General features: G+C 37.7%; 1 protein-coding gene across 2 annotated transcripts in view; it reads right to left on the bottom strand.

Moving 5' to 3' along the window:
* The window catches only part of RAD50 (RAD50 double strand break repair protein), a 79,891-nt gene extending 56,626 nt beyond the window's left edge, over positions 1-23,265 (bottom strand). The window contains exons 1-7 of one of the 2 annotated variants that reach the window (XM_029941882.1): positions 23,168-23,265; positions 20,799-20,882; positions 12,922-13,073; positions 9,739-9,924; positions 9,181-9,385; positions 2,599-2,727; positions 1,971-2,136 (exon numbers count right to left, since the gene is read on the bottom strand). In XM_029941882.1, coding sequence (XP_029797742.1) covers positions 1,971-2,136; positions 2,599-2,727; positions 9,181-9,385; positions 9,739-9,924; positions 12,922-13,073; positions 20,799-20,882; positions 23,168-23,212 — 967 coding nt within the window. In that variant the 5' untranslated portion in view covers positions 23,213-23,265. Of the gene's footprint in view, positions 1-1,970; positions 2,137-2,598; positions 2,728-9,180; positions 9,386-9,738; positions 9,925-12,921; positions 13,074-20,798; positions 20,883-22,764 lie in introns of both variants that reach the window. The other variant, XM_029941881.1, reaches the window with a different exon arrangement.
* Between the last annotated feature and the right edge of the window lie 651 nt (positions 23,266-23,916).

The following is a 23,916-nucleotide window of genomic DNA, read 5'->3' as shown; positions in this document are numbered from 1 at the left end:
GAGAGAGAGAGAGACAGACAGACAGACAGACAGACAGACAGACAGCGTGAGCAGGGGAGGGTCAGAGAGAGAGAGGGAGACACAGACTCTGAAGACAGGCTCCAGGCTCTGAGCTAGCTGTCAGCACAGAGTCTGACACGGGGCTCGAACCCACGAACCACGAGACCATGACCTGAGCCGAAGCCAGACTCTCAACCAACTGAGCCACCCAGGCACCCTAAAAAAATGTATGTGCGTGTGTGTGTGTGTGTGTGTATAAGTATATAAAAGGAATACATATTTAGTCACTGTCCCTGGTTCCTGGCACGAAGAACCTAAGCACTTATAGAATTTCTGAGTGATACAGGTGAAAGGAGCATCTTTTATTATTCATTCCAAATCCTATTCAGTCATACCTGAGTTTATTCCAATGAGGTGACTCTTAGAGGATAGGAACTGGTTGTCAAAGGAGCCTACTATGTGATTAGAGAGTAGGAACTTTGAGTATCCCTATCCCCAACTCTGGAGAGCAGCTTAAGATTGAGTTCAATCACCAGTGACTAAAATGATATATTCAACCATGCCTATATAATGCACCTTCCATTTAAACCCTAAATGACAGCATTCAGAGAGCTTTCAGGTTGGCAAACATATTAAGGTGCCTGTTCATGTGTGAGTGCTGTACACACAGAGGGCATGGAAGCTGAAGGCCCCTCCCCCATACCCTGCCTTATGCATCTCTTCCATTTGACTGTTCCGGAGTGGTATCCTTTATAATGAACTGGTAATACTAAGTGTTTCCCTAAGTTCTATGAACCATTATAGAAAATTATTGGACCTCAGAAAGGAGTTGTGGAGACACCTAATTTATAGCCAGCTGATCAAAATTATGTGACAGGCAACTTGGGATTTGCAACCAGAATCTGAGTTAGGGAGGCAGTCTTTTGGGACTTGTTGGGGAATGCACTAATTCCAGACAATTAGTGTCAGAATGAAATCTTGTCAACCAAGAACTGGAGAATTGCTTGGTGTGGAAAATCCCACACACTGGTGTCAGAATTGTTGTGAGTAGAAAGAAATGTTTTCTTTAATAATAATTTGCAATACTATACTACTATTTCACAGTCAGGATACTGACACAATCCATCCAGCTTTATTCAGATTTCCCCAGTGTTACTTTTATCTATTTGTGTGTATTAACTTCTATATAATTAACTGTGTAAGTTCACACTGCCACCAAGACAGTGAACGTAACAAATATCTCCAATACCACAATAATCCCTCTTGTACTTTTATAACCACAAAGATACTAACCTTCCTCCTGCCCCTTCTCCTACTCAGGAACTCTGGCAATCACTAATCTGTCTTCTACTTCTAAAATTTTGACATTTGGGGGAGCCTAGGTAGCTCAGTAGGTTAAGTGACTGACTCCTGATTTCGGCTCAGGTCACAATCTCACAGTCATGAGATCAAACTCTGTGTTGGGCTCCACACTGAGGGTAGAGCCTGCTTGGGATTCTCTTTCTCTCTCTCTCTCTCAGCCCATACCCTGCTCATATGCACGCTTTCTCTCTCTCAAAATAAATAAACTTAAAAAAATAATAATACTAGGGGTGCTCGTATGGCTCAGCCAGTTAAGTGTCCACCTCTTGATCTCAACTCAGATCATGATCTCCTAGTACATGGGATCAAGCCCCACATTGGGCTCTGTGCCAACAGTGTGGAGCTGCTTGGGATTCTCTTTCCCTCTCTCTCCCTGCCCCTCCCCTACTTGCTCTGTCTCTCAAATTAAAAAGTTTAAAAACAAAAAAATAAAATAAAAAATAAAAATTTGACACTTCAAAAATGCTATGTAAGTGGAAATACGCTATATATACTCTTTTGAGATTGGCTTTTTTCAGTTAGCATAATTTCCTGGAGATTCAATATTCATGCAGAAAAATGTTTAATATTGTAACAGGAAAAGAAACCAAATTAACATTTTGTCCTACCCTGTTCAACAAGCAGTTCTGACTTTTCCTGATTGAGAAGTCTTGATTCTTTATTTAACTTTTCCAGTTCGCGCTGGCAGTCTATCAGCCTCCTTTCTTTCTCCCTTACTGTCCTCTGGTGATTGTGATATAAATCATTTAACTGCTCATCAGTCCCTTGAAAAACCTGTGTAGAATCAAAATAAAGAGCTTTAATGAATAAATAAAAGAAGCTATTATCTAAAGTATAAAATATGAACTAAAACTTATTCAATGTCCTTAAAAAAGTTTTTTTTAATGTTTATCTATTTTCAAGAGAGAGAGAGAGTGAGCACACAAGCTGGGGAGCAGCAGACAGAGAGAGGGAGACACAGAATCGGAAGCAGACTCTAGGCTCTGAGCTGTCTGCACAGTGCCTGTCATGGGGCTTGAACCCACGAACCACAAGATCATGACCTAAGCCAAAGTCAGATGCTTAACAGACTGAGCCACCCAAGCACCCCCTCAATATCCTTCTTTTTAACATATACCTGGAAATAACACAAACATCAAAATTTGTATTTTTTCCAAAATATGACTGGCACAATGGATTCAAATGAGCTTCATTAAATAATCTCAAAATTTTGGAGAATATTCTACCACGACAAACCTTTTCCATCTTCTGTTCCAGTTCACTATTATCTTTTTCCATCTGCTTTTTTCGGCTATCCAAGGCTTTAATTTCATTGTCAAGCCTCATTATTTTAGAAAGATTTTGTTCAATTTCTTTTAGACGATTCTGAAAATAAGTAAATACATAAATTTCACTAGTTTATAATGTAAATGGATGAAAAGAAATAAGATGTCCTGGGCTAGGTACTTAGTAAAAGTGATCTCTCTCTCACTTAATGCTAGCAGTGCTATAAATTATAGAAGGCATAGAGAAACTGAGGAGCAGAGACATCAAGTAACTTGTCCAACTCCACAGAGCTAGTAAAAAGAACCAGTAAAATGCCCTGCCCTCAACACCTCCAATAAAAGTCATTCATTCATTCATTCATTCATTCATTGGGCAGAGTCAGATTATGTAAAGCACATTATTAAAACTTCATCTTTAACAGGCTAACTCTTTATTTAAAAAATAAACAGAATTAGTGATTGGGCTAGAAACTCATGGTGAGTCACCAGTGCATTCAGAGTCTGAAGGCAAAATTTACATGGAAAACTATGCTTTGATTCAAAGTCTGTTCAAGCACAGAGAATTGTGAACAAGTGAGTGTGATAAATGACCTCACTGGCCTGCTTCCAAGAACAGCTGGTTGCCTAATCTCCTAGGAGTAGGTGTAACCAGGTTCCGTGCGTTCTCTCCCTGGACTGATGCTGGGGATACTCTTCTAACTTTTGTGTGTACAAGTCCAAGGCTAACCTATTCATCTTGTAAGATATTTTTAGAGCCTAATTTTTTTAAACATAACATTAAAGTGCTGAGATATCAACTTTAAGTTTACGCTGTTGCACCTAAAAGCACCCTCAACTTTAATGTCATTTAATAAAAGTACAGTAGTATTTTATCTGGTGATTTGTAGATTAATGAGTAGCATGTTATCACCATAAAAACAGGAACTTTGTTCACTAATGTATCCCACCTTCCACCACAAAATTGATGTTTAGAATGTTAGCTAAATGGAAGAATGAGTAATATTAGCAATAATAATTCATAGCTAACACTGAATGGCAACTATATTGAAGACATTGTACAAGATGCTATTCATTCACTTTAACCCTGTGAAAGTACTTGCTAAGTAGGAGACTTGGAGGACTCTATGTGCATGAAGGCACATACTTAATGATGGGAGGTAAGACTGGAGGCAGGGTGGTATTAATAGTTAACACTGTAGGCTCTGGGTGCTGGAACAAGGTAAATCTCAACCTTACTTTGCACCATATTCAAAAATTAACCTGAAATGGAACATAAATCTAAGACCTCAAACTACACAACTTCAAGAAGAAAACACAAAAGAAAATCTGTGCAATTTGGGGTCAAAGATTTCCTATATATGAAACAAAAAAACTATAAGATAAATACTGATAAACTGAACTTCATCGCATTTAAAAACTACTGTCCTTGGAAAAGCAGTTAATAAAATACAGTATTTGCAAAACACATATAAGGGCTTGTATCCAGAATACAAAAGAACTCTCACAGCCAAGTAATAAGACAAAAATCCCATTCAAAACAGGCAAAATACCTGAATAGACACTTGGCCAAAGAAGGTACTCAGATGGCAAATAAACATTAAAAAGACACTTAAAAAGACACAAATCCATAAACATTAGGAAAATGCAAAATAAAACCATAATTTTTTAAAAAAACACTCAGAGATATTACCATGCACGTACTAAATGCTAAAATAAAAAAGACTGACATATGTAAATTACACTTCAGTAAATCTGTTTTTAAAAAAGCATAGGCTTAGGATTCAGAGAGGTTTAGACTCTAATCCTGGTTCCATACCCGACCCTAACTGCAATGTGAACATCTGTGCCTCAGTTTTCTTGCCTATAAAACCTCACGAATTACTATGGGGTTCACATAAGGCATTTTAAAGCACTGCGATCAGTGACTGGCATATAGCAGACCCTCAATGAATGGATCACTCATATCACCTATGAAAAAAATTCTGTGTCCAGAAAATATCTTTTGAATTTAACAAAAAGAACTGGATTGATTCTTAAAAGCACTAGATACTAACATCTCAGCTTTGGTACTCTACTCAGAAACTTCTTGGCTTGTATTACTGCCTCTTGGTGACATTAACTTAATTTGGGTTTAGATCCATTGTGACAATTCCAGCAAGCTTCATTCCTTAAATCCAGCCAGTCCACCAGATTCTGGAAATGCCTTCTTTGAAATCTGTAGTTGTTTTTATTTTATTATTTTTTTAATGTTTATTTTTGGGAGAGACAGACAGACAAGAAAAGTGTGAACAGGGAAGGGACAGAGAGAGAGGGAGACACAGAATCTGAATCAGGCTCCAAGTTAGAGCTGTCAGCAGAGAGTTTGACAAGGGGCTTGAACCCATAAACCGCAAGATCACAACCTGAGCCCAACTTGGACACTTAACTGACTGAGCCACCCAGGGACCCCAAGAATTTGTGGTTGTTTAAAATTTAATTCCAGGGAAGTTTACAGTGTTATGACATCTGTCCTTCTGTTCAGTCCCCAGAACACAAAACCCAGGCTCTATTCCCAGAGCACACCACCTAGTAAAAGAAGCTAAGACAAAGATAAAGACAACAACTAATATAGCAGAGTATTTAAAGTTTACATGTTAGTGTGAAATGAGACAAAAGAACAAGGAAGTTGGGTCATCAGGTATATAAGAACAATGTACTTCTGTGTAAAAGAATAAATAAGCAGGCCAGAGGGTGTTTTTGAACTTGAAAACAAATCTGTCAAGCAATTTCCACAGAAGACAAGAAAGGAAAATAGGCCTAAGTGGGCCAACGTCAGGATAAAATGTGGTGGGGATGAGGATAAAATAGTTTATAAGAGAATTCCTCAAGATGGAGCGAATCTATAAAAATGAGAAAGCATGAATGCAGTACTGAAATGAAGCTATCTTCTGGATGGCTCCTGGGAAGGTGATCTGATCTAAACTTTACATTTAGTTCCATGAAGGGGAGAAACCCTGTATGTCAGAACTAAAACAAACAAGAAAAAAAAAAACACCCAACTTTGACATCAACCACTTAATAATTATTTACTAAATTACCTACTATTGCCAGGCACTGGACTAGGCTATGAGGATACAGAGAGTAAAATTAAACCCATGGAGAACTAGTCAAAGTTAAACACAAATAAAGAAACAATACAAACACCTTACCATTTGCTACAGCCTTGGTCATAATCCTAAACCACTAAGTAAAGACCAGGTATTACTTCTTTGCCACCTTGACATTCTTTCCTATACAAAAGCTCCATTTCAACTATGGATTTCCTGATAGTGTTCAAAAACAGCTTGCTTTTTACTGTCCCTACATCTCTAATTACTTACTCGTTTACAGCCAATAAATTAAACCCCCAATTCAGTCTTATGTAATCTTCTCTGGCCATTTCAGACAGAAATTCTCTTTCTTATTCCTCAGACCTCCTACAGGTCTTATCATTTTCTGCCTTACGTGTGCCTGTCACCTTTCTAACCAGGTTGCTCTTAAAGAAGATAAAAACTGTTCCAGTATATTGGGAATTAGGAAGTTGTTGTAGAATATCGATTATGATGTTAGAATATTCCACTAAAAAAATAGGGCAAAGGGACTTGATGCACATTCAACATTGAATCCAGAAACAAGTTCTGATCCTCCTTCTCCAGATCAAATGGAGCTCAACTGGTTGCTGCTAATGTCAAGATGAATCATACTATGGCTAGGGGTTACGCAGGAAGGATTAGTCATATGTGTTCCTGGGTAGTTATTAGTGTGGCTAGTGTGAAGGACCCATTTATTAACTATATTGATAGGAGAATAATCGCTAATATAACCTCGTATGAAATTGTTTGGGCTATGGTTCCAATTAAAGCTTATGTTGGGGCGCCTGGATGGCTCAGTCGGTTAAGCCTCTGACTTCAGCTCAGGTCATGATCTCATGTTTGTGGGTTTGAGCCCCGCGTCGGGCTCTGTGCTGACAGCTCAGAGCCTGGAGCCGGCTTTGGATTCTGTGTCTCCCTCTCTCTCTGCCCCTCCCCTACTCGGACTGTCTCTCTCTCTCTGTCTCTCAAAAATAAATAAATGTTAAAAAAAAAAAAAAAAGACACTTGACCGAATGAGCCACCCAAATGTCCTCAAATCAACTGTAATTCTATACATCAATTATCTAGTAGCAAAAAGAGAAAATAAGAACAAAATCCCATTTATAATTGCACCAAAAATAAGACGACACCTAGTCATAAACCCAACCAAAGAGGTGAAAGACCTGTATTCTGAAAACTATAAAGTACTGATGAAAGACACTCAAGATGACACAAAGAACTGGAAAGAATTCCATGCTGATGGATTGGAATAAAAAATATTGTTGAAAAGTCCATACTATTCTAAGCAATCTACAGATTTATAGCAATCCCTATCAAAATACCAACAGCATTTTTCATTAAACTGTTATAAACAATCCTAAAATATGAAAGGAACCACAAAAAATTCCAAATAGCCACAGCCATCTTGAAAAAGCAAAGCTGGAGGCATCACAGTTCTAGAGCTCAAGTTACATTACAAAGCTTTGGTGATCAAAATAGTATAGTACTGCCATAAAGGCAGACACATAGATCAATAAAACAGAATAGAAAATCCAGAAATAAACCCACAATTATATTGTCAATCTTCAAAAAAGCAGGAAAGAATATCCAATGGGAAAAAGCCTATCCCTTCAACAAATGGGTACTGGGAAAACTGGCCAGGCATATGCAGAAGAATGAAACGGGACCACTTTCTTACACCATACACAAAAATAAACTCAAAATGGATTGAAGACCTAAATGTGAGACCTGAAACCATAAAAATCCTAGAAGAAGAGCACAGTCATTACTCAGACATCAACCATAGCAACTTTTCTCCATATAGGTCCTCTGAGGCAAGGGAAACAAAGCAAAAATAAACTACGGGGATTACATCAAAATAAAAAGCTTCTACACAGTGAAGGAAGCAATTAAAACTAAAAGGCAATCTATGGAATGGGAGAAGATATCTGCAAATGACATATCCGATAAAGGGTTAATATCCAAAACATAAAGAGCTGATACAACTCATAACCAAAAAATAAATAATCCAAATGTCTTTTTCCAAGGAAGAAATCCAGATGGCTAACAGACACATCAAAAGATGCTCAACATCACTTATCATCAGAGAAATGCAAATCAAAACTACAATGAGGCATCACCTCATATTTGTCAGAATGGCTAAAATCACAAGTTGCTGGCGAAGGCGTGGAGTAAAAGGAACCCCTGTATACTGCTGGTGGGAATGCAAACTGGTGCAGCCACCGTGGCAAACAGTATGGAGGTTCCTCAAAAAGCTAAAAACAGAACTATCTTATGATCCAAAAATTGCACTACTGGTTATTTATAGAAAGAATTCAAGAACACTAATTTGAGGGGACACATGTACCCCTATGTTTATAGCAGCATTATTTATAACCCCCAAGATATGAAAGCATACTAAGTATCCACTGACTGATAAAGATGCAGTGTATATACACAGTGGGGTATTATTCAGCCATAAAAAAATAATATAACCTTGCCACTTGCAATGACATGGATGGAGATAGAAAGTATAATGCTAAGTGGAAAAAGTCAGAGAAAGACAAATACCATATGATCTCACTCTATGTGAAATTTAACAAAACAAGGGAAAAAAAGAGACAGACAGACTTTTAATTACAGAGAACAACTGAGAGTTAACCAGAGGGGAGGTGGGTTGGAGGATGCATGAAAAAGACGATGGGGATTAAGGAGTACTTGCCATGATGAGCACCAGAGGAAAAATTTTTAAACATTAAACAAGTAAAAAAAAAAAATCTCTATCAGTATTTATAGATGAATTTAAAAGCCCAAATTAGTAACTTGTAAATGGTTAAAAAGAATCTTCCACTATGAAAAATCTAGAAAATAGCCACTTTCAAGAATACTCTTACTTAGCCTAGAAACAAACACTTTAAGGACAAGGACACCATTGCAGTTCTCCTACTACCTATAGCCCCAAGCACAGTATATACTGAATGCCCTCACACACAAGAAATGCACAATAAGTATTTATGAATTAAATGAATGAAATTTCCTTAAGGCCTATCTTATAGACCACAGGAGTTTAGAAAGCTGTACTTATTTGCAAACATATGCCTCAATTCCAAATTTTGTACAATGTCGGAAAAAACCTTACAAATTATAAAAATTCCCTGGAAAGATATGTCAATTAAAAAAAATCTCCTTAAGAATACAGAAGTGTAAGGTTGGGTCATTACACTGATATTTAAGATCTATACTAGTAGCTTACTAGGATGGTACAAATTTGTTTACTCTCAAATCCAAGCTCTTTGAGCAACTTCAAGACTAACTATTTAATACAGATTTAAGATATTAACATTATGTAGTATCTGACAATTTTTTCAAGAAATATATACACCATTCAAATTTATATAAAAGTGCTTTAGGGGTGAGCGCTACCATCATAAAAGGTGACCTTCTTACAAAAGAAATCAAATTACCTTCAATGGATCAAGTTCATTCTCATAGGATTTGACAATTTCCTTTGATGATTTTAACTGAGCTTCCTTATTAGTAATCTGGTCACGTATCTCACAAGCTTTTTCCTTGTTTTGCTTCAAATATTTTAATTCTGTTTGACATTCTTTTACTTTCTGACCTTGTGTCTGACGTACCTGCCGCAGTGTTTCCAAAGCTTTAATGTACCTTTGAAGATATCAAATAAAAATCAAACTTCTTTCCAAGTAAATTACAGTAGGTTCCAACAATGGAATATAACATAGTTGTTAAGTTTATACTTAGAGTTTTTAATAACTTAGGAAAAGCTTATGATATAATGATAAATGAAAACATTACATTTAAACTATCAAGCAGGTAAATAAAAATGCACAGAAAGAAAACAGAAGGAAAATATGCCCACCGGTTGCTATTGGATAACAGGTAATAATTGATGACTTTTTTACTTTTAAAACTTTTTATCTTTTAAAAAAGAAACATCCAAATTGCAACCATGGCTCAATAACTTAATGGGCTAGAAAGTCTCACTAAAGGTTACAAACCTTGTTGCTGAAAAGATCTCATCAAATTTTTGCTTCAGAGCCTTTCCTTCACTTAAAGGCCAATTAGAGTCTTCTTGGTGACAAAAAATGACATTATTTAGCACAGACTTGGACACCCCAAGAGAACTTATCATCTCTCGGTCAATTTCTGCACACTTAGAGCTGAGACTGACCTTCTCACCATGCCTACAGAAAACAAAAATTAAGAATTTATGTAAAAAAACAAACAAACCCTTCTGTTGTACCTATTCTAACTGCTTAATTAATCCTTTATGTTGTACTTGTAAAAAAAAAAAATGTGCCATCATCCACCCTGTTACAATAGCTTTCTTATGGTAAAAAGTTTAACTCTTAAGGATTCCACAGTTCAATAATGAAAAAGTATGTAAAAACAGGGAGAGGGAAAGATGCCAGCACTAATCAGTTTACATGTTTGGATTTTTAAATATATTAATTTAAAATATTTACAGACAGTAAGTAGTGAAATACAAACTACCTTTTAACCCCAGAACTTAAAAATAAGAAAACTAAGAGACTTTACAAAAATAAAATAAAACAGGATGATTCACAGCAGACAGACAATGGTGCTTAAGCAAAATCATCTAAAGACTGCAGTGTTTAGATAGGGATTGTTCAGTAAGACACACTGTAAAAGAAGAATAAAGGCAAACTTTAGGGATGCCCATCTAAACAAATTCAACAAGGATTCGTAATCAGTAGACCTCAACTTCTAAGGTCACACTGACAAAGCAATCCACTAGAGAGAAGTGTCTTAGGGTCTTTTAAATGGGTTCCCTATTATCACTACACTGAAGGCCAAGAGCTTCTCTGCCTTTGGAATTCAAGAGATCTCTCAGTATCTTTCATGAGAAGGACAAATTCAACATTTTCTTTATATCTTCTGTGCAGTATCTGTTAATAGCTAGATTAGGAGAGTAGACACAGTATGTCTTTACTGTTATTTATATATTCCAATACATATTTTAAAAACAGTACCCTGAATACAGAGAATGTTTTATGTGGGGACAAAATGGACACAGACCAGAAGGTTATCACATTAGACCAGCGAAAAATTATGGTAGCCGGTAGCCTAAACTAGAATGGTCATTGCACTGAAGGAAAAGAAATGGACTCAACAGACATTTAGGTTACTAAATCCATAGGACCCGGTAATGAACTAAATATAGAGAGCAAGGAGGTTTCAAGATATAGAGAGGGTGTTCATTTGTGTCACTGGATGGATTGGAGTACCATTCGTTGCAATGAGGAGCACTGCAAGAGGATCACATAGTGGGAGATCTTTTAAGACGGGTCAACAGGAAAGACTCATGAGCTTGGTTTTGAACATGTTGCATCTGAGGTATCTTTGGAAGGGCTGATAAAAATGAGACAGACAGTTGGGTACATGGGTCTGGAAACCTAAATCTGTCAGTCACCTATGAATAGACAGTAATTTGAGTAAAGAGTATGAATGAGATTATCTAAGAAGAGAATATAGAACAAAAATAGGAGGGGATCTAGGACTGGGCCTGTGGAACTCCTACCTTTATTAGCTGGGTAGGATGTGGCTGTGAAGGAGAAAGAGAACAGTGTCATACCATGCAAGTCTAGAAAAAGATCTTCAAGAAGTTACTGATAGCTACCATTGACGGAGTTACAGTACACCGAATAATGGCCCTTCAAAGATATTTATATTCTAACCCCTGGAATTTTTGAGTGTGTCAAGCTACAAGGCAAAAGGGAATGAAGACTACAGATGGAGTTAAGGTTGCTTTATCATCTGGACCCTGAGTAAAGAGATGACCCTCCTTGGATTATCTGGGTGGGGCCAACACTATCACAAGGGTCCTAGAGTGGGAGACAGAGGCAGAAGAGGATGTCAGAGTGATGTACTATGAGAACTCTGCCTGCTATTGCTGATTTTGAAGATGGAGGGCCATGAGTCAAATTTTGTGGATGGACAGTAAAAGACCCAGAAAGGATGCAGAAACAGATTTTGCATAGAGCCTTCAGAAAGGAACAAAGCCCTGCCACCACCTTGATTTTAACCCAGTGAAACCCAACTTGGATTCCTAAATTTCAGAAGTGTAAGATAATATGTCTGTTGTTTTAAGCCACTGAGTTTTTGGTTTGTTATGTAGTCATAGAAAATTAATACATGAGCTCACTCTCATTTTATATGCATTAGCTCAATCCTCCTAAGATATATATAATAATAATGCATCCCTATTTTACAAATGAAAAAAATACAGGATTTCAGTGAAATCTATTGAGTAAAGCAATATCATTATCGTAACTACCACAGAGGATATTTCTGACCTCAGTTGGAGCTGTTTCAGTCAGTAAAGGAATGGGGCTAGAAGAGGAGTGGATGAAAAACAGAAACAGAGACAGTAATTATCAACAACTCTTCTGAGAAGACTGACTGTAAAGGGGAAAATGGAGAAGAGAGTAATGTGTGTGGAATGAAATCAACCTGAGTATATTAAAATGCCAAGGAAACCAAACTGCTTGAGAAGCTAGTAGCTAATACACTGCTTCTAGCACATAATAGGTGCTAAACATTAGAATTTAAAGGAATTATTTAACTAGCTAAACAAGTAAATAAACAATTAAAAGAGAGGAGTAAGGTGATAGTTAAGTAATTTGTTCAACAAGGATAAAGCCTTGAAACCAGGGCAGGCTAATCCCCAAATCCAAACCCATTGAAGATGATAATGTGCCTCTAATAAAGGTGACAGTTCAAAGGGTAACAGTTTGTAGTTTCCTTAGTTTTCTCAGTTTTCTCATCTCACCCATTCCTACACACGATACTAGCATTTTCCATTTATTCAATCTATATTTGAGAGATCGAACACCTTCAATTGAGCAACTGTTCATAAATTACTCAAAGGAATGCAGCATTATCACTAAATCTTTGATTGGATCATTCTATTTAACTGATAAAGAGATCCAACAATAACTGTTCATAGTAGATGAAGCTATACATGTGTAGGGTCAAGGAATATAGAGAAACTCTATCTGCTTAGTTTTGCTGAGAACCTGAAATTGCTCTAAAAAATAAAGTCTGTTTAAAAAAAGTAATATGCTGCTCTAAAATAAAGTTATGGGGAAAAACCCAAAATCTTATGAATCTAAATGAGAGAAAATGAACAGATATTCAAATATAAAATAAACACCTACTTTGTTCTAGTAATGACTCCTTCCAGGGTTTTAAACTCTGTCTTTTTGCTTTTCTGAGTACATGCCATAGATCGCTGCACAGCTATAAGTTCTCCATTTACGTCACGAAACTGCAGACGAATCTGGGCTCTAACATCTGTTTCTTGAGCAACCTTTAAAGGTAAACAGGGAAAGATTATACCTTAATGAGCATCAGAATGTTAGTTCTGAAAGAAAAGACACAAGCAGTCTTAACGAAAAATGAGAAAAAGAAAAACGTAAACATCTAAAATTAGTGTCATTTTTACATGCTATTCAATATACAAGAGGAAAAGAACACTGTTTTTTAATTTTTGAAGGGTAGCAGTTAGAGTGCATGTGTGCCAGCAGGGTGAGGGGAGAGGGAAGGGGAGAGGGAGGTAGACGGAGAGAGAGAGGGAGAATCCCAAGCAGGCTCCATGTCCAGTGCAGAGCTGATGAGAGGGTTAATCCCACAACCATGAGATCATGACCTGAGCCAAAATCAAGAGTCAAACAACCAATTAAGGTAGCCAGGCATCCCAAGAACATTCTTTAACTGATTTACTAAAACTGTTTATTTTCTACCTCTGGTATTCAGCATTAGGACAACAGGTGTGTGGGTTTTTCAAATAAATAAATTTTAGCTTCTTAAGTATCCCAAGTGTTTCCCAAAATAATTTTTAAGACACAGACACACTTAAAGAAAAGCAGAAATACAGTATATAAAACTTCCCCCTCCGCCCCCCCGTGAACCACATGAGACTAAGTTGTTGATTTGATATCTCATCAATATTTCCCACAAAACAGGGAGATACTGATGGCCATTCCGAGGTCTCAAAAGAAAGTTGGGGAGTTCCATAAGGCCTCCCTACTCTGGCATATCACAATTCAAATGTCACCCAGCAGTGTGTAACCTCTAGAACATGCATTCAGCTCACAGTCCCATTCCTCTACCCCAGTAATTATTCTCTGCTAGCCCTCACTGAATCCTGTCCTGGACATGTGTAGCTTAGTATCTTGCCAAAGATTCAATAGTCTCTTAACATAGAATTCTGGTGCCCACCTCTGCACAGCAACCCCTCCCGTATCTTATTCTGTAATTTACAGTCACATGAGCAAAAACACACTTCTACCTTTGTTTCATCTACCTGGCAATACTATTATTCTCTGTTGGTTCTAATTCTATGTGCCAAAGTTTACAAAATTTCCCTAGGGAGAAAGCTGGAATGAATGTGTAGTCACCTCATATATTTCTCTTTTCTCAAAGATCACAGCCCTGTGCCATCTGTTGTCCAATGTCTGAAAACAGCTGCTTTAACTTTTTTGTTCCAGTTTTATAGTTGTTTATCTTGGGAGCACAAGTATGATACTTATTACTCAACTGTAACCAAAACCATAAGTCATGAATCCTGCATTTTTTAAAATTACTATGTTTTATTGGTCTTTTAATAACTTTTGGCATAAACCTAACTTTGGTATTAGTTCACCAAATTATTCAAATAATTAAACACAAATTTATTAAGCACTTGTAGTTTCCATCTGTTTTGTTTCAAAAAGGAAGACACTTTTTCCTTTGAAGTATGTTAGGTTAAACAGAAGAATAGAAAAAGCGGTGTTAAACATCGTCATACTTTGGAAACACAAAGTAAGGGCATCTAATCTACCTAGGAGAATTCCAGGAAGGGCTTCTAAAGGTAGTGAATGTTTAAATTGAGAACTGACAGATGGGTCGGAGTTAGCCAGGTGAAAAGATCTGAGTCACTGAATAGCTAAAGTAATTTCACAAAGTATGGTACAGAACATAGGGGAAAGGGAGTGAAGACAGAAAATGGTTCCGGTAATTAAGAGCCATCTGAAACATGTTAAGGGCTTTGAACTTACGGCAATAAAAAGCCTCTGAGAGGTTTAATCCAGAGGAAAGGCATGCAGTAGATGTGCATTTTAAGTGAATCACTTTGCCTTTAAAATAAACAGACTGAACTGACTGAGGCAAAACAGGAGGAAGAAAGTAATCCAGGACAAACAAGACGGCCTACACAAGAGCTTCAGCATGGGAGGTAGAGGTCACGAGAGAGAAGTCGCTGGACTGATTGCTCAGAAGTGGCATGATTCAAAATTAACATACAGAAATCCACTGCATTTCTATACATTAATAATGACATAACAGAAAGAAAAATTAAGAGAACAATTCTATTTACAACTGCACCAAAAAGAATAAAACACCCAGGAATAAATTTAACCAAGGAAGTGAAACACCTATACTCTAAGAACTGTAAGACAATGATGAAAGAAATTCATGATGACACAAATGGAAAGATGGCTATGCTCAGGGACTGTTAAAATGCTGATACTACCTAAAGCAATCTAAAGATTCAATGCAATTCCTATCAAAACATCAACAGCATTTTTCAAAGAACTAGAACAAATAATCCTAAAATGTGTCTAGAACCACACACAGAACACCCTGAGGAGTGGAAGCAATCTTGGAAAGAATAACAAAGCTGGAGGTAGCACAATCCCAAATTGCAAGAAATACTGCAAAGCTACAATAATCAAACAGGTTAACATAAGAGAGAGCCCAGAAATAAGCCCATGCTTACACGGTCAATTATTCTATAACAAAAGAGGCAAGAATATACAACGGGGGAAAAGACAGTCTCTTCAATAAACGGTGCTGGGAAAACTGGACAGCTACTTACAAAAGAACGAAACCAGCTCACCTTCTTTTACCACACACAAAAATAAAATGGATTAAAGACCTAAATATAAGGCCTAAAACCATAAAACTCCTAAAAGAAAACAGAGTAGTCATGTGAATATCAGCCCTACCATCGTATTTATTACTATGTCTCCTCAGGCAAGGGGGAAAAAAGCAGAAATAAACTAACGGTATTACACTAAAATAAAAAGCTTTTGCACATCCAAGTAAACTAATAAAAAAACCAAAAAGGCAACCTATTGAATGGGAGATGATATTTCCAAATGATGTATCTGGTAAGAGGTTACTATTCAAAATATATAAATGACTCATACATCTCAACACCAAAAAACCTCCAAACAATCGGATTAAAAATAGGCAGAGAACCTGAATACACTGATATTTGCCCAGAGACATACAGATGGCCAAAAGACACATGAAAAAAATGCTCAGTATCACTAATCATCAAAGAAACACAAATCAAAATCACCATGAGCTATCACTGCACGCTAGTCTGAGTAATTATTATCAAAAAGGTAAGAAATAGTTAAGTATTGGTGAGGATGAGGAGAAAAGCAGAACCTCATGCACTGTTGGTAGAAAAGTAAATTGGTGCAACTATTGTGGAAAACAGTATGGAGGCTCCTTAAATATTAAAATTAAAGAGACTCTATGATCCAGTAATTCCACAACTGGGTATTTACCCTCCAAAAATGAAAACATAATTTGAAAAGACATAAAGCACAGCTATGTTTATTGCAGCATTGTTTACAGTACCTAAGATATGAAAGTAACCAATGTCCATCTAGAGAAGAATGGATAAAGATGTGGTATATACATATGATGGAGTATTACTCAGCCATAAAAATGAATGAGATCTTGTCATTTGCAACAACATGGATGGACCTAGAGGGTATTACGCTACGTGAAAAAGTCCGACACAAAAAGACAAATACCATAGCATTTCTCTATGTGGAATCTAAAAAACAAAACAAATTTTGAAAACAGAATCAAACTCAAAAATATAGAGAACTGGTGGCTGTCAGAGGAGAGGGAGGTAGGGGAATTAGTAAAATATATGAAAGGCATTAAAAGGTACAAACTTCCAGTTATATGTAAGTCACAGAGATGAAAAGTACAGCATAGAGAATGAGGCCAATTATATTGTAGTAACATTTTAGTGTGGTGACAGCTATTAACTACAATTATAGTGGTGAGCACTGTGTAACACACAGAACTGTAGAATCACTAGGTTGTGCATTTGAAACTAATATAACATTGTATGTCAACTATACTTAAACAGAAAAACTTAATAAAAGAAAAAAACAACAACTAGTAGCCTCAGGATTTGAACATCTCGGTGAGAAAATGGCCAGACACTGATATTTAGTTTTGAAAGCCCAGGGACTTGATGCTATCATTTCAGCCCAAGCAAACAGTTGCTGAGTTCTTAATCCACAGTAGAGTAATTATCCATCTATGTACTAGAAACGAGTTAATTTGTTTACAACATTTCCTACCAGTAGGTCAAATACACATAAACATTATTCATGGCATTTACCCTTTTAGAACTTAGCTACTAGACAAGTATCAAATTAATAAGTAGAATTTAAGGAAAGGGTATCTTGAAGCATTTCAATCACAGTATTGTTGGTGAGCTTACTGAGGAAGAGGATCGTCAAAAAGAGTGATCTAGATTTATGGCAGAAGAAACACATATTAACTTTAGAACAATTTCTATCCAAAAGCATAAAACAAAAAATACTGTAAGCCCTTCCCTTTCCAATCTAGTTACAAAAACATTTTCCAACAATGAGGCAGAAGAATGTATGTGTCCATGGCAGCTGAAGGTAGGGGGCCATGGAAACTCAGTCTAGAACAGGATAACTACTTAGGCTGAGAAGGGTGTTCACATGAGCAGCCTGCCAGAGCGTTTCAAGAATCCAAGGGTATAAGAGTTCAAGCAGGATGAAAAGGGCATCCATGAGTAAGGATGAGTCAGCTTAGGGGGAAGAGGGCATCCACAATGGGGGAAGGCATAACGTGGAATTTCAGAGCCTGAAAACGTTGAGGGAATCCAAAGGAGGTAAAAGTGTGCTGGGGTAATTCAGATCGTAGATTAGAGAAGCCCTCCCTACAAGAGGCCACCTGGTAATGATTATCAGAGACTGAGAAGGGTGAGTAAGATGTCCACAGGCAGGGAATGGGGAAGTTGCTTCTTATTCTCTTCACCCTACTTACCAAGCAATGGATTAATTCCTACTTTCCAACTTTACTCAGTGCTTGATTAAATCCAACTTTCTAACTTGCTTTGTGCTTACCATTGAGCCGCTGAACTAGACAGAAGAAACACAACTAGTCTCCTTATAAACTTTCACCCACAAACCTCAAGTGACCCAGTGACACTGTCACCTACCCTCTAACACTTCTCTAATCAACTTACGCTTTGAGCTTACACTTTTTCTAGCCTCAATCAACCCCTTCTCCCAGCCTCAGATAACAATTTCACTTCTGTTTTCCACTGAGAATATAGATGCAATCAAAAGACCATTGATTTATTCTCTCGCCACTAACTTGAACAATTACATACTCTGTCCATCATCCTCTTACACTGGATCAACAGTGCATACTCCTATTAATCTGAATGGATCCTATCTCTACTTGCCTACTCAAGGATTTAACTCTGAAATTATACCCTCTCCTGCATCAATTTCCCCCCCTCTATCCAGAGTCATTTCTACCAATCTACAAACGCTCTATCCCATATATATGCTTTATCCCATATTTATCCCATATGGTTTGAATCCTATAGTGTTTATGGAGCGCCTGGGTGCTCAGGTGGAAAAGAGAGAACTTCAAGAATGAAGGCAGAACAACAAGTTTGGAGAATACTAATATAGTTCAAAGGAAAGAGGAAGGTGACCTGGACCAGAAGAGGAAGAATGAAGATGGAATACAGGGACAAATTCTGGACATATTTTTAATGTAATGGCTGAGCCTGATCCTGTGACAACCACTTCATGATTATGGTATGTCCCTTGCCAGGTAAGTATCTGTGGATATACTTGAGAGGATTAGGTGAGAACTGCTTATGAACTGGCAACAGGGGGAAGATGAAGGAATCAATCAAAGGATGACACATAGATTTTGGCATGAGCATATGTGTAGATGAAAATGTCATTTATGAAACTGGAATGTATGGAGGTAGCACCAAGCTTGAGAATGTAAAAGGAACAAGAGAACAGGGAACCACAAGTTCTGTTTTGAATATATTCATGAGATGACTTTAAACATCCAAACAATGTATCCATCTATATCTATCAAGCTATCTATCTATCTCTACAGTTTAGGAAAGAAATTTGGGTTAGATATATAAATTGGAAATCATCTTCATGTAACAAATACTTAAAGTCCTAAGAATAAATAAGATCACCCAAGAAGCATCTGGCAAAAATACACTCAGCAAAGGAGACTAAGACATGGCCAGTGAAAAAAGGAGGTATGAGATTATGGTGCGACAAAAGCCAAGAAAGCAATGTTTTTTAAAAATAGAATTAAGAAGCTCTATTAAATCTTTTGGAAAGTGACTGAGAATTAGAAAATAACCACTTTGTCTGGCAACATGGAGATTACTCGCAGCTTAGAGTAGAAATTTTAGCGAGGTTGAAGGGGCGAGGAAGCCAAGAAAATCTTAACAGAACAGGCTAAGGAAAAAATGAAAAGCAATGAACTGAAGACAATGAGTACATATACCTCTTATAAATTTAGCTATAAATGTGAACAGAGGTAGTAGCCAGAAAGTGATTTGGAATAAAGGGAGTTTTGTTAGTAGACTGGAGCTACCAGAGCATGCTGATAGGAATGATCCTATAAAGAAGGACAAACTGCTAATTCAGAAGATAGGTAACTGAAAAGCAAAATGCTTGCTAACAAAAGGGACTGATTGGATTCAGCCTCCAAAAAGAGTGGGTTGACATTCAGATAAAAAACTAAACAATTTACCCTTAATACAAAAGAAAAAAATAGTATAAATACAAATAAAGGTCAGTTTGGAAGATTTTAAGATCGGAAAATGAGGTACTTTCCATCTGATCCCTTTTTTCAATAAATTACATTTTTTCAACAAATTACAGGCCAAGATCATCAACTAAGGAGAGTACATTGCAGGTTTATGAAGAGAGAAAGTGTGAAACAATCACTGTAGAGAGTGCTCAATGTACTGATTTTACTATCTCTAAGAGAAAAGTTTATACTTTCATTAGTAGTCACCTTTAGTCATACAAAAGTGGAAAGAATTTAAATAACCACCAATAGGGGGCCAAGTGAATAAACTACACAATATAAACTCAGTGGATTAGTAATTAGTTTTAGTAATTAGAACCAAAGAAAAGTCTGTATATATATTAACATATCTGCAGCGTGTCACTAAATATTCGATTTGCAAAATAGCATAATAAAATGCTATTGGTGTACTGAAATATTTACGTTTGAGTGTATTTACACATATATACACACAGATGTGTTTGTATAAACACAGAAAAAAACCTGGGAGAAATATACAACGATCTATAAAGGGAGAGGATGGCAGATAACTGAGAGAGGCGAATGAAACCACTACATACATAAGAAAAACCTACAGGCCAAAATATGTAGTATAGAAATTTCTACGTTCTTTACACACAGTAATGGGATAAACACCATAATTCAAACAAATATTCACACACAAAGATTTAAATTATGGCACATTTTAATGAAAAACTAACAGCAATCTAACTGTAAGAAAATCATGCAACTATTAAAAATGTTCATAATAGGTGACATGCTTTAAGTAGGAAATATTTCAGACATACACGAAGTGTAAAGATTAGAAGAAGCAACCCTATGCCCAACACCTAAATTGAGAATTTAATATATTTTTTAATGACGGGGACCTTATGATATTAAGTGAGGAAAAAACAACAGAATACAAAATTAGAGTATAACTTCAACTAAGTCTTTACATAAAGGAGAGGAAAATACATGAAAATGTCAACAGTGGGTTTCACTGCTGGCTAAAACTGTGTGTAGAATTTTCTATCTCTTTATAGTTTTCTATTGCCAGGTTTTCTACAATAGCCTTATTGCTTTGATAATTACAAAAATTTACTTTAAAGATATTTAAGTTTACTAGCATCATTACCTTGGGATCATGAACGAACGTATTTCCTTTGGTTCCGGGAGGAAAATCTCCAGTACAAATATATTTTAGACATTCAATAATGGTCTAAAAAAATAGAAAATTATATCACTGAGTTATAAAAGAACCACAGAAGTTTATCATAAGATGTTAATTAAAAAATATTATTTACTAGGAAAACTATAAAAGATATGACCAGATAAAATTTGACATTATAAAGCCTCTAATACAGATATGATTAGGTGTTAAAGAATAACTGCTGTATGTTCATGGAAAAGCTACTAATTAAGAAGGTATACAAAAATAAAATAAAAAATTGTTTTTAAAAAGTCCTCAATTTCCAATTTAAACCCTTTAAACTAATTTAGTAACAATGGCTAATGTAAAACATGGTTACCATAGTTGATAATTTACCAAAATATGCTGAGGGTAGAACTTAAATGTTCTTACAAAAAAAAAAGGGGGGGGGTGACAAATGTGTTAAATAATGCGATGGGAGTGACCCTTTCACAAAGTACAGTATATTAAGTCACCCTAACATATGCTTTAAATATCTTAAAATTTCATGTATCCGTTACACTTCAACAAAACCAAAAATTTTTTTAAGTTCAATTTTTAAAAACGGCTAATAGTTACACAGGCCTTATAAATGTGCCAGGTATTGTACTAACCACCTCTATATATATTAATCAGTAATTTTCACATTAATCCTAGGCTGCAGAAAACTTTTTTAAAAAACTGTTTTATGTTCTTTATTTATTTTTGAGAGAGAGAGAGACAGTGGAAATAGGGGAGGGTCAGAGAGAGAAGGAGACACAGAAGGTGAAGCAGGCTCCAGGCTCTGAGCTGTCAGCACAGAGCCCGACGCAGGGCTCAAACCCACGAACCGTGAGATCTGACCTGGGCCGAAGCCGGACACTTAACCAACTGAGCCACCCAGGCGCCTCTGCAGAAAACGCTATATCTCCATTTTATAAATGAGAAAACTAAAGCGCAAATCATTTGGGCCACTCTTGCCCAGTCACAAACTAATTAACGGTGAAGCAAAACACCTGTGATCAGACAGCTGGCGTTCATAAACCTCAGTTTCCCTTACATAAGAAAAGCACTTAATACAATTCTAGGAACACAACAGTCATTCATTAAATAGTAACATTTTCACATAAACAAAAGTAGACAAGAGTGTGACATTCAATGTTCAACTCTAAATCTTCTTTCTGGATGCTTTTTGCTTCATTTAGTCTTCTCTGGTAGAATGCCCTTTTTCTCAAGCCACCCTTCCAGGCTATACTTTTCCCCTAACTGCATGCCACGCCAGTGTCCATCACAAATTTCTAAATATTCTGTGAGCCTTAAAAAGTCAAAGTAAATCCTCCGATGGTTTTTTGTTGTTGTTGTTTTGGCTAGGTAAGGGCATCCTGACAACAGTTTCTCAACTACACCGGGCCTCAGGGTATCCGTTTCATTTTGTCATGTATTTCCCATTTATTATGCTTAGACGGCGGCACACTTAGAAACCCTTCTCAGAAAGCCCTAGGGTTATATTTTAGAACTTTTTAAGGAATTCCTATAATGGAACAAGTGTCAGGAAGTGAATGGTATGCTTTGGGCGCAAGGGGAGTGTTAAAAAAAAATCAATGCAGACAAAAAGGCTTCAGGTAAGAATTTAAGGTCGCTGAGCGCTCGCGGGCTTTTGGGATCCTCAAATAAATCCTGCCCACCCAAGGAGCCTCGGTACCCTTCTGAGCCTGGGTCTGGTCCCCGCCTAAGGTCGCTGGGGCCAGAAGCCCACACCAGGCCACTCCCAGGGGCAGGGGCCCCACCCAGAGACCCAAGCATTGCCTGGGGCACCAAGCCCCAGGGACGCCTGGCCTCTAGTCTTTATAGTTCTGAGCTCTCCAAACGTTTTATCCTCCAGGTTCGCAAGATGTAGCGACCCGTAAACTGAAGGCTGCTACTGAGAACTTACCGTCTTCCCCGCCCCATTGGGTCCAACCAAAATTGTGAGGGGGCTGAAAAAAGTGATAATTTGCTTATCTTTGTCCTCTATTCCAAAACTCCGCACACCCAGAATGCTCATCTTTTCGATCCGGGACATGTTTGCAAATGCTTCTTTTCTCAACCCCAGTGGCCTAGAGCCCCGGCCCACCGGGATTTAGCGGTGCCGCGAGAGGGCGAGCGACGGGCCGGGAGGACTCGCGAGTCTCCCGTCGGGAAGCTCCAGGTAGGAGCGAAACCTCTGGCTGAACTCTTCCTCCCACACCCGCTTCCTTCCCGCCTGACGAACGACAGCGGAGGTGGGGGCCGGGCCGGGGCTGCGCGCGGCGGACACACACCACACACCGAGGGGCCCCACGAGCGTGCCCACTCACAGATTCCCGCCGCGGATCACGTGGGCCGCCACGACCGGCGTGCATTTACGCCGCAGGCCAGGGGCACGCCGGGAAGTCGGAGGCTCGCGGTGCGCGCGCAGCTCCGGCTTCCGGGAGTAGTTCTCGCAGAGAGTGCTGGGTGTCGGGCTTTCTGCCAGGTGGCTGTGCATTTCGGCCTTTTGCTGAGTGCGCTGCAGCCTTTTGAAGCGCTATCTCTGAGGACGACCAACACCTGTGACAGATAATAGTTATCAAACTGTGATCCCGGGACGCATGGAATGGAAAGGATTGCGGTGTCCTCTAATATCAAAACCGTTTTCTAACAATATTAAGACGTTATTGGCCTTTTTCATGATCTTTCCCTCCTTTATTCGCGAGATGTGTAGTGAAGCCATAGCAATGATGGCTAATAGAATGTGTGCGTGGTGCTTAAAATCTCAGTTTTAATTTCCAATTAGGTATCGATAGTTTTAACACGTAAAAGCTCTTTGGGGTCCTCAGTACTTTTTAAGACAGTAGAGAGGTGTTAAAGACCAATAGTTTGAGAACTGTTGTAGACCAAAAGCCGAATTATGTTAACAAAACTACAAAATGGTTGCAAATATGATGTGAAGGAAACTCACTCCTATGAGTATGGACACAAGAATACACACCTTTTAAAGAGATTCTGGGGGCGCCTGGGTGGCTCAGTCGGTTAAGCATCCGGCTTCGCTCAGGTCATGATCTCACGGTTTGTGGGTTTGAGCCCC

The sequence above is a fragment of the Suricata suricatta genome, chromosome 6, assembly GCF_006229205.1.
Source record: "Suricata suricatta isolate VVHF042 chromosome 6, meerkat_22Aug2017_6uvM2_HiC, whole genome shotgun sequence".
NCBI classification, from domain to species: Eukaryota; Metazoa; Chordata; class Mammalia; order Carnivora; family Herpestidae; genus Suricata; species Suricata suricatta.
The sequence above is the reverse complement of the archived record's forward strand: the minus strand, read 5'-3'. Positions and strand labels throughout refer to the sequence as shown.